Source organism: Neodiprion virginianus, chromosome 5 (genome assembly GCF_021901495.1).
Source record: "Neodiprion virginianus isolate iyNeoVirg1 chromosome 5, iyNeoVirg1.1, whole genome shotgun sequence".
Taxonomy (NCBI): Eukaryota; Metazoa; Arthropoda; class Insecta; order Hymenoptera; family Diprionidae; genus Neodiprion; species Neodiprion virginianus.
The window spans coordinates 8,070,588-8,082,193 of record NC_060881.1 but is presented as its reverse complement, the minus strand read 5'-3'; the positions used below and the strand labels follow the sequence as shown (position 1 = coordinate 8,082,193).

General features: G+C 36.7%; 1 protein-coding gene across 1 annotated transcript; it reads left to right on the top strand.

Moving 5' to 3' along the window:
- Positions 1 to 2,764: 2,764 nt before the first annotated feature.
- Positions 2,765 to 9,445, top strand: LOC124304303 (juvenile hormone esterase-like). Its single transcript, XM_046762318.1, has 7 exons — positions 2,765 to 3,862; positions 3,947 to 4,084; positions 5,766 to 6,332; positions 6,632 to 6,815; positions 6,902 to 7,174; positions 8,455 to 8,596; positions 8,692 to 9,445. Exons 1-7 carry the CDS (start codon positions 3,596 to 3,598, stop codon positions 8,840 to 8,842), a joined length of 1,722 nt encoding a protein of 573 aa, XP_046618274.1. The 5' UTR covers positions 2,765 to 3,595; the 3' UTR covers positions 8,843 to 9,445.
- Positions 9,446 to 11,606: the final 2,161 nt, after the last annotated feature.

Sequence of the window (11,606 nt, the reverse complement as noted above, 5' to 3'; positions counted from 1 at the left end):
TAATTGTATATTATATTATATTATAATTACGCCTAGTGACGACTATACGCGCTAGTGACATTTACAAACCTGTGGATCGTGTGGAGTACACTTTTTTACTTCTGGCCGAAAATTTGGTATGCAGAGTTCAAAGTAACGGTACATCGGATTCGAACGACTTGAGTCTAATAACGGAATGAACTTGATATTATATTACCACGGAATTGGTACAAAATAATTATTATAGGATGTTGAAAATAGAAGAGCAAAGTTAGGCTTGACCTTTTTTTTCCTCGTACAATTATCTAGTGGCAGTCCTTCTCTTTTATAGACGATGCTCAGTCTAACTTTTTTTCTAATATTAAATTATGTAGTACTTGGAAATAGCCTTGAATCATCAGCAGAATTTTACATACTACAGAACAATGCAGGGTTGATTAAAACCGGATGACTCATTTTTGTATTAATTAGTAATAAACCCTCACATGTTACATTTATTATTGTTGTTATAGATTAATGATATTTTCTGATGAATTATTTTCTCGTGTCAGGCGGTTTTGAGTTACCGGGGTAGCAGAATTTCACTTTGTAAATTTTTTTTTTTTTTCAAACCAATGCCAAAGCATACGCAGTTTCCGCTGAAACAGAACTTTTAGAGTGCAGTGTTTTTTTTTTTTTAAACTACATACAGGTCGTTCATTTACAAGACGGTGGTACGGAATTCAACATAATTCAAATAGTTTCGTGAAAGTGAAGTTACTTCGAGGACAGAGAACTTTTCTAAAGAATATATATATATAAATATTCTTTATTATCTAACGTTGTACATCGGCATCAAAATCAAAGTAAAATTAATGCCAAAAAAATCATATCGAAGAAGAAACAAAAACGACAGTTTGCTAAAGTTTATTTTTACAAAATAGAGAAGTCCAGAAGGTCGTGCTGAAATTAACAATTACATACATACGCGCTGCTATCAACGATTCTCGTAAAAATATAACTGCAGGTATCTTATAGTAATCGCGTTGAAGGACAGATTACGCGGTTGGACTTTTAGAACATTTTTAATTGCCCACTCGCATTTGCCTCGCGCTCAATTTTTGTTGCAGCGTGTGAATCCGGAGCGTGAGCAGCAGCTCATGCATGATCTCTGTTGAAAATACCACGCTTTACCGTTAGAAATGTCACTTTCGTTAGGATACTAATGAAAAGAGAGCGTTTTGTCGTATCATGTAAGGCGGCATTGAAATCCCCAAAGTTGGGTAGTGTCCTTGCCATAGATTCAAAAACGCGCGCGTCGATTTAATTTCAAAGTGCTAATAGTGCATGTGCAAAGTACATGCATCAAGTAAAAAGAATCTTTCTGCATAGTTTATACGAATAACTAACTACATAAGAATATTTTAAATATATTAGATGTATAATGTACCTGTATACATGTAGAGTGGTTCATCAAAACAAAATGAACCATTTTTTTTTCAGCGTGGCTAACTCATAAAACTGTTATTTGTGACGAAAAAAAAAATTCCCTACAAATTTGAACTTGATCGGATAAGATTTAGAGATACCACTTTCGAGTTTTCGTTTTTAAATTCAAATAACACGTCAAAAAATTCTTACCTTGACTCACCGTCGATTTCGCGAGAAAATATAAACGAAAATGATAAATATCAAGAGACCTGTTTTGTTGGCAGCAACGTTTAGTACAAAAAAGGTCTCTAGATATTTTATTCAGTTTTACACATTTTGATAATTATTGTGACTTGAGACTAAAGAAATATAAAAATCTTATTTTTCATCTAAGTCAATATATTTTCACGCAAAATCGACAGTGAACTAAGGTGAGCATTTTTTTACGTATTATTACAATGTAAAAACGAAAACCCGAAAACGGGACCGCTAAATCTTATCCGATCGAGCTCAAATTTATAGGGTATTTTTTCGTCGTCATAAAAGAAGAAACAGTCTTATGCGGAACCCCCATTGTAAAAAAAAAAAAAAAAATTATTTCTTTTCGGCGAACCACTCTAATACATATATTAGGTATAAATGACCGAGACGTTGTGAGAATGTTGAATTTTCGTTTCTTTACTTTCTGAGCGTTAATTACAATATGATAATTTATTTTGCCCGTATTCAAATTACGTGACAACTGTACATAATACCGCGATCGAAAGGACAAAGTATCAAACGAATCAAAAATAATGTCTGTCTTTAAACTGAATATCATTTACCATCATTACATATTTATATTATGATGCGAAGAAATATAAATAAAAATAAATGGAAAAACAAATAACGGATTGACGTAAAGATAAAAAAAAAGTAACGTAATCTATCAGCTTGACATTTTATTTTCTCTTTCTTTCCTCATGACGGAAATCATCAAAAATACATAATATCAAAATATCTGCACACGATGTATTTGAATTATCGAAGGTTGCCTTCTTCGCAGCACGTGTGTACACTGATAATTATGCTCAATCATTGAGAGAGGTAAGTATTATATGAGAAAAAAGAAAAAAAAAAACTAATCAAAAATCTGCATTAGATCATACCCATGAGTGAATTAATGATAATAATTATCAGACTTATTCATAAGACGTTTTTTTATTTATTTTTTTTTTTTTTTTACCATGGGTATCAGAAGATCAATCTTCGCGTAGGTAAAGAATATTACTTCCTAGATAAACAGAGTGAGAGAAAATGGGTGCACCAATTGACCTTAGAGCTAGGGAGAAGGAAGCGGAAGATCTGTATTTCAACTGTTGGACTTGAGATGGAATGAAGTTCCCGAGTTTATTCCGTTTGTTGTTAGTCCTTAAGAGTCGTCGCAGCCGAGCGGAGGTTCAGCTGTCTCCTGATGACCGCAACCGCTGTAACACGTGGTTTCGGAATTGCCTATCGTCAGGCTAAGCCGCGAAAGACCGTTTGAATTATATTTTCACCTTGAAACAGCAATGATAATATTTTCTCACGCTGATAGTTAGAATTTTCTTTCAACTATAATATAAAACTTAATGCACCGCGAGTAATAACGAACGAATGTATAAATTCCGTGCTAAAGTTCAAACGCTCAACTGAACAATTCGTATCGCGATATTTATGAATTATTTATTTACTAAACAATGAACGCATTGTTTTACAACCGGTGCGAAACTTAACCCTGCATCTTCCACATTGTTTATAAATCATTTGTCGTGACAAGATTATTTATCAAGTGACCTTTTCATTTGTCAAAAGTTTTCACGTGGTTAGTTTGAAAACGATTGTTAGCGATATTTTCCACGAGAAAAACTGCGAAATTCAATACTGACGGCAAACACTAATTGACACTACTCACCGAGCGGTTAACCGGTTCGTACAGTGTGCGCAAATAAAATATTGTCAAATTATAAACAGTCAAAATCATACCGAGCATGTATAATTCTAAAACAACATAGTTGCGTTGAAAATTCATGTGTTTAAATCGAAGACGATCTATCTATAAGAGAAAAAAGACACATAACTAGATTGAAGAAAAAAAAATTTCAACAATTGCGCGGGAAACGAGACTGTCGAAAATTCCTGGTAAAATTTAATTAACGAAATAATAGTGACAAGCAAGTTTTGAAAAATGTTTGAAAGTGGGAAGTTATTTTTCTTAGCCTCTTTATTTATGCTCAATCACGGTGACACGATCGGGTCTAATCAATATGTACCTGAAATACCGCAATACGCGGAAAATTTAGTACCAGACGCTGGCGCGCCAAATTTCCCTGTCATTCGTTTGAATTTGGGATATGTAAGAGGTCAATGGTTGACCTCTGCACGCGGTAAAAGATTCGCGGCGTACAAAGGAATACCTTACGCGCAATCACCGCTGGGAAACCTCCGTTTCGAAGTAATTGTTGTTTTCATTCCCGGCACGATATCACTTCTGTTGATAATTATAACGTAAATGAAACGTGAAAATTCTCACTTTCAGCCACCGCAAGATAAGAAGCCTTGGCAAGGTATTCGGAACGCTTTTAACCACGGACCTCAATGCCCTCAACTACTATATCTGGTGAACAAAATTGTTGGCAACGAGGACTGTCTCTATATGAATCTTTACGTACCTCAGGTGAGTTGTAAAGACTGCATCGTGATTTCATTTCACTCGATTAACTGATATTTTTCGTCTTATCACGTTCACATTTGTGTCCGGTTATGTTGGTACGCGGATAGTATATATGTGTCTATAAACTGGTGCGCGTCTATGGCTAAGAGTAAAAAGGTAAAAACCTGCTGTTATTTTCAATTTGTGGGATTTTTTCGATGATTGCGGCTTTTTTTGAAATCTGAAGAACATGTGGTTTACGCCCTTTTAGTTCTTAGCTCACGATACAGTTCCCGTTATTGCACTGACAATTATACCGTTCGTCGATTATATGGATGTCTGATTCGATAATATAATCATCAATAATTGATTCCGATAAGGAATCCAATTGTTTAAACTGAATGATAATATCGAGGAATAAAAATATAATAAACTCTATAATCCAAGATCAATGATCAACGCTTTATAAGGTGGATAATGACATTGACCTGTAAGTCCAGAATCAATGTTGAGCGTAAAAGAAAAGTGACATTTTACCTTGAAAGCGTTCAGTTCAAGTTGAAAATCTTTCGAGGAATCGATTTATATATACGACGACTTAACGGGTCGTTAACTTGTGTCGATAATTTTTTCAATAATTGATTATAAAATATTATGATCTATGTTATTTCAGTTGATGCGTCCAAATGTGTTTATACCAGTGCTGTGCCGTGAATACGTGTAAAGTTTGAACGATTAGCTTTCCAATGAGATTTGATTATGGAAATTATTGTATATGTTAATAAGTGTTGCGTCAGTTTTCCCATGTTTAAAGAGTGTACAGCATCGCGTCGCCTTGATAGTATCAGTAATTTGAAAAGTAAATATAAAAATTATTGTAAACAAAAGTATTCTGTCAAGAAAGGATCAATTTTTTTACCTCTCTCTCTCTCTCACACACTCTTAAACATTTCAAACGTTGTTCACTCAAAATCGATTACGAATTAATTTATAATTACGACGAGTGCGGTAATACACGTTGGGCTCAAAGTACCAAATCATTTCAATGATTTATACATTGCGGAAACTCTGCAGTTACACATGCGTGTAATCAATTACAATATTACAGTGACGGTTGTCTTCAACAAAATATTAACTTATCAGATTTCTCTTGGCGGATAGCTTATAGTATATTTATATTGAAAAGCATGGAAAAACTCATGTGTCATGGCACACTCCTCATCGCCCACTCAGAACATAAAAATATTTGTCAAAACTTGAAACTTAAACACAACGGTCAACTTATATGCCTTTGTAATTTGTTTGCTTTCGTCGTTCATACGCGTTCACGCATATTCAATGTCAACTGACCGTAGAGGCTTGACTAACAGTATATTTCATCTAACCGTAGGTATGCGGGGATAATCAATCACGTTCTCTTCAAACACTATTCTGCAATTTCTATTAAGAAATTCAGTATATAACAAGACCTGAGAGTCTGCTTAAGATTTCTTCAAACCATCTCGTTATACGTACATATAGTTGCATTTACAAAAGATGCCACTCCTCGATACGCGTACTATTTATCTCAGTATAAAGTACATGCAATTTATGTATATAATACACCCGAAACGAATAACAATGAGATTGAGTATAACCGTGCAATGTCAGGATTGTCTCATCTTTTTAAAAATTAAAAAAAAAAAAATATCCTACCGTCTTCCAGGCGAACGGAAGCCGCGAGCCAAGAAGCTCCAACGACGAACTCCTGCCGGTGATATTCTTCATCCATGGTGGGGCTTGGGTTATCGGTGCCGGGGACATGGACGACTACCTCTATGGTCCGGACAGAATAATGGATGAGGACGTAATCGTTGTGACGATAAATTACCGACTCGGAGCCTTGGGATTTCTGTACCTTCAGGACAAGATTCCGGGGAACATGGGAATGAAGGACCAGTCGATGGCGCTCAAACTGATACAAAAAAACGCAAGGTCCTTTGGCGGGGATCCGAACCGGATCGTTATCATGGGAGAAAGCGCTGGTGGTGCTTCCGCCGAATTTCATACACTGAATCCAGAATCGAGGAAAATCATGTTCGGCGCAATTGCTCAGAGTGGTTCGGCCCTCGCTCCTTGGGCCTGGACGAGACCCGATGTCCTGAATATCAGGACCCGCCGTTTGGCCAGACTTTTGAGATGTCCCACCAAAGGGCAGCCCGGCGATCTTCTTGAATGTCTCAAGAGAGCCCATCCCGCAGAAATCGTTCGCTATCAGATTTTCACCGATTGGGTGAGTCCCGCACCTTTCTATAATTATAATTGGATTAATAGCCTTAACATCACATCATCAAGAACAGGTTGCTCTCAAGTGCTGGTAATGTGCAGTGAAAAATTATGCGTAAACCGGTTTCTCAATCTTGACCGTGAAGAGTTCGCTGGCTCGTCTGTGGCCGGCGAGATGAACTTGTTCATATTTCAATCATTATTTATATACGATCTTAGTATGTTCCATTCCAATCAATGACTTTGTACAGTTTGCGTTATACATTACGGGCTTATTTCAATATCAACCACCACCGATTATTTCAGTCAATTCTACAAATTCCCATCGGAATCTCTTTCACGCCAACCGCTGAACCGAGGGAAACGCCAAATAAATTTCTCGATGACTGTCCGAGGAACCTTTTGATTCGACTTCAAGACTCCCGTCCGAAGATACCCTATTTGACAGGTTACAACACTGTAGAGGGTCAATTTTTCACAAAAATAGGTGGTACGGAACTTGATATCGTACAAAGATGGTTCTTGCGATATTTTACATCTCCCGGAGTTTATTAAAACAGGTTTTGAATTTTACAGTTGGCCTCATCGATTCTGTCCTACAATCAACTGTCAGAAGACTTGCGGGACTTCCTAGAGAACCGACGACCGTCGCGTATTTAAAAACAAAACCTATCCTCAAACAGCCGACGCCGAAAATTGTCGACAGCGTTATAGGTGAATGGCAGTTCAAAACTCCGATCATAGACTCGGCTCGACATCATTATTCGGGCGGATCCAACGTCTTCCTTTACCATTTCTCGTATACCGGGAGGAATAACCTCGTGAGACTCTTCTGGGACAACAGCCAACGTGAGAAATTGTCATTTACATCATACGGTTTACTTCAATAGCTATTTTCGTATCAAGGGCGTAAAGTGTTATGCCCGTGATGCGAACAATATTTTTTGTCCTACGTAGGCGTAAAACGGGATTTATCCGTTTTATTATGACTAATTGTGACGAAAAAGTCTTTTTCACAAGTCAAACGGAAAAGTAGGCGATTTTGGCCACCTGCTGAAAATGAACATAACACGCTATTTTTCAATGAATTACGCGTGCGTTGGAAAATATGTAGCGAATCATTTTTCCACTAATAGGCGAAAACTGTGTTTTTTCCACCTGTGGAAAAATATTTCGTCACTAGCGCAGAAATGGTTCGCTATTTGTTAATTTTCAGCAGGTGGCCAAAATTGCCTAATTTTACATTTCTATCGTGAAAAGTATCGCGTGCAACTCATAGGCAATGACGATTTTGATTTCACATGATATGCGCACTCGTCGTCCCCTGGAAAATATTCCGTTACACGAAGATAGATACCTACGGAAACTGTGCCAAAAACAGTATTGAAATCAGAGACAGAATCAGTATTCTCTCAGTTTCTTTACGATTTTTGGCACACTTTCTGTACGTTTCTATCCGCGACTAACAAAACTTTTAGTAGAATCGGCTCGCGCGGCTAACTTCATACTCACTGAGGAATCGTCACTTTTGCCCGCTTGTCGCACAATAGGTATATTATTTCCCCGTGCTTACGTCTGTTTGTTTTATTTGGATTTTATTCTCTTCTCACACCACAAGATTATCTCCAATGACTGAAACCACGGCGGATTAATATGTATGCTAATTAAACGTTTTGGCAAACCCTTATTGCCGCCCATAATTTATGACATTAATACCGTAAGCACGAGCTATTTCACTCGTAAGATTATCAACTTTAAGCAGTGAACGTGACGTTTAGACCCACAAAATTCAGCTAATAGGCTAAATTTCTCATACCGCAGAAACAAGTTGAGAAGATAAATGAGCTGGCTTTAATATAAAGTATTTGACTAAACTGTTCACATTCATTCGTCAAATATAACCACAATCGACCCAGTTCTTGAAATGAATTAAGATGGAACGTTCATTTTACCGACTGAGTTTTGATATTGACCCAAAAAATTACCGTTTTCCCAAAATAATAACTCAGGACTACCAATATCGGTTCCCTTGAACTAAATATTACAGAAGCGTTAACTTGAGGCCATATACCTCTATAATCCGCATATTCACGACTGATTCTAACACGGTTCTTACAACACGTTTTCAGCGCCAACGCACATGGACGAACTGACTTATTTGTTCAAGGGACGTGGATTGTTCGGGAAACTCCCGATACTGGAGAACGCGTCACCGGAAGCTGCGGTTTCCCAGCGTTTGTTACGAATGTGGACTAACTTTGCTAAAACTGGGTAATTGTCAAGGTCGTTCTGCAGTGTGACATAGATCTTAACATTCATTCGGTGAGTCGACGATCGCAGAATAAATGATTTAATCATTTTCACAGTAACCCAACACCGAGGAACAGCTCCGGAGTCGATATTTACTGGCCTTCGAGGCCGTCTCAGCTGCTTCTTATCGGGACAGAATTGAAGGTACGCGATTCTCCGCTTCAAACTAGTTGGAGCAGTTTTATCGACCAGCAATGCTTTCTGTAGGTCTCAAACTTGTCAGTGAATAATATTTATTACAAAAAACTGTGAATTATACGCTTTGATAAATAATATTTAATAAATAAGCTACGGTTACGCGACACGGATGTCGTCGGTAATTACAATTATACGTGTGCGTGTGTGTGTCTGTGTGCGTAGTGAATTATTTATGATATCCTCTAAATAAGGTTGTCAAGATCTTGCCCAATGTAAATACTTAGCCAGGTGTACCTAAATCCTCAAGTACTCTTATATCAATAAGTTATTTAAAATTATTAGGTAAATAATTCCGGAAAAAAACGGTTACGAATCCGACTGTGTTAAATGATCCTAAATACTACGATATAATTTATTTAAAATTTTATAATACAAATATATATACCTTATAGATATACGAAGTTTACAATATTTATATTCGTTGTCAAGATAATACAATACGATTGTCATAATAACCAATACAGTTATGAACTACGATGCGATGCCAAATTTAATTTCAAAATATTCAACGACTTACGTACGCGTTATGTTTCACTGTCATGTGTATATACATACTTAGACGTATGTGTTACCCCTAAGAGTGTAAACGAAAATACATTGCAAATAAATAACATAACATCTTAATTATTTCGCCTGACCATTTAGTGGTACGTATACGATGACCAGTTGGTTAGTATCAATGCCTGAATTGCAACCTTGATCGCTTCGCATTATTTATTGCTGTCACGCACGTATAATATACACAATATAGCAATGAGCAAGGCCTTTACGTATTGCACAGCAGCTTATTAATTTACTGGACGTTTGACCACCTGCAAGGGCTAACGACCGAACTGATACCAACCTTGAAATTCATACAGAATGATGCAGAACTGTTCAACTCCTTGCAATTTAGTCGGCAATCACTGAATCGTACGATCGCCAACTGACCTCATCGATGTTCCTGCAAGGTCGCGACGCGTTGTTTCTACTTCAGATATGTTGAATTTGAGACAGCGGCGAATAGCAGATTGCCAAAATGAACCCATTCGCATTTTTTTTTTTACACTACAGTTTACACAATTTTGATTTTATTTTTTTACAAGAGATGTAATGCATAATAAATAATTGTCAGGTACGCGAAGTAGGGGTCAAATTATCTGACTTATCTGAAAAATTGAAATTAAAAAAAAAAAGGCTAAAGACTCAATTTCTGAAACATGTCCAAACCATGTCAATATCGTCCAAAAAGTATTTTTTTTTTTTTACCGAAATAAAGGCATTTTGAGTTAATATTTTCATTTTTAACTGAACGGGTTAAAGTAACATTGATCAAGGTGATCCGGTTAATCCGATATGAATGTACTGTGGAGTTATAAATATTATGTATAATATCTACAGGCAAGAGGATAGGCGATTCAATTTCTTCTATCCCGTTTTTTCATCTCCCGTTCTCCGACGTGAGCAGGCCGAAGGAATGCATAAATTTCTGCAATCTATCTGATTAGCATATAACACAATATGTGTGTTTTTTATACTCACAAAACCATGAAGGGTGTGAATTAAGAGGATTTTGCATTATGAAAACCTTGATTTATGCATCTACACACTCTTACAATTCATCGCTACCTGGCGTATCTCGTTTCGCTGGATATATCAGCGTCAATTTATTCGAATAGGTTTATCGATTACGGTATAAAAAATTGTCAAAATACTTAACAAGCCCAAAGGGCATTGCGAAGGAAGCTTTAAGACCAGAAGTCTGTTCAAAACATTTTTATAATATTTTTCAAAATTGCTATCTTAGAGTTATTTTACAGTGCATAAAAAAAAAAACGGATAAAAAGAACAAAGAAAATTCCCTGAAACCCTTTTGAAAACGAAGCGAGTGGCCAACTTGAAGGGATATAATTTTCCTGCAGCGTATGAGCGTAACTGTTCAGTGAGTTCGTAAGCTCGATGTGGAATTTTCACGCGTGCATACATAAATAGATATTTTTTTTTCACTTTTTCAAAAGAAAACGAAGAAAAAAATTATTACAATATGATTTGTTTCCAATTAATTCGTCGGCCGCAAGCGAGGCAATCGAATTATGAATTTGCTAAAGGGTGTGAAGGTCACCATGCCAAACCACTTGTCTGCAAATTGCGTTGGCACTTGAAACATTCACCGCCGAAATCCATTAGGTGTATGATTAAGTTTGCTTCCGGTTACGTGTAAATATACATAGATATTTATAAACGCGAGGTGTACGTTACAAGTTTTTACAGCCCATGCAACCGGAGGTGCGAAATTTGTGTTAATTATACCAACTGGTTAATCTTCTCCTTGATTAATTGATGAGCAAGATGTCTTACAATATTTAAGAAGCGGCCTCCGCAGGCTATCAATTATAAGACGTAATAATTTGGACGCTGATCGTAGTTACTTTCGATGCATACAACAACTATTTCGGGGTCACAGGTATTCGCTGTTTTCTTTTCGAAAAATTATTCGAGCCTCGCAAGAAATCGGGGACAAGGAAAATGCGTCAATTGAGGGTCAGAGGGAGCGTCAAGTGATGTTTGGATTACGTCAATTCATAAATTACACGGAACATTTGTAATGTGCTGTTTGAACACGGTGTAAAAAAAATAAATACGAACCGTTGCCTTATACCTTTGGAGTACCCGCATAAGGTACGATATACCTATAATAATAAGGAATTTTAATAATACGAATACGCACCAATGCACCACGTGTAAGTGAAAAGTTCGAACGTTTTTTTTCATCGGTACCTAAGACCGTCTTACG

Coding starts and splice junctions, on each gene's coding strand:
- LOC124304303 (XM_046762318.1), top strand. CDS start 3,596: ATGTTTGAAAGTGGGAAGTTATTTTTCTTAGCCTCTTTATTTATGCTC. Junction 4,085..5,765: donor TGAATCTTTACGTACCTCAG/GTGAGTTGTAAA, acceptor ACCGTCTTCCAG/GCGAACGGAAGCCGCGAGCC. Junction 8,597..8,691: donor ACTAACTTTGCTAAAACTGG/GTAATTGTCAAG, acceptor TCATTTTCACAG/TAACCCAACACCGAGGAACA.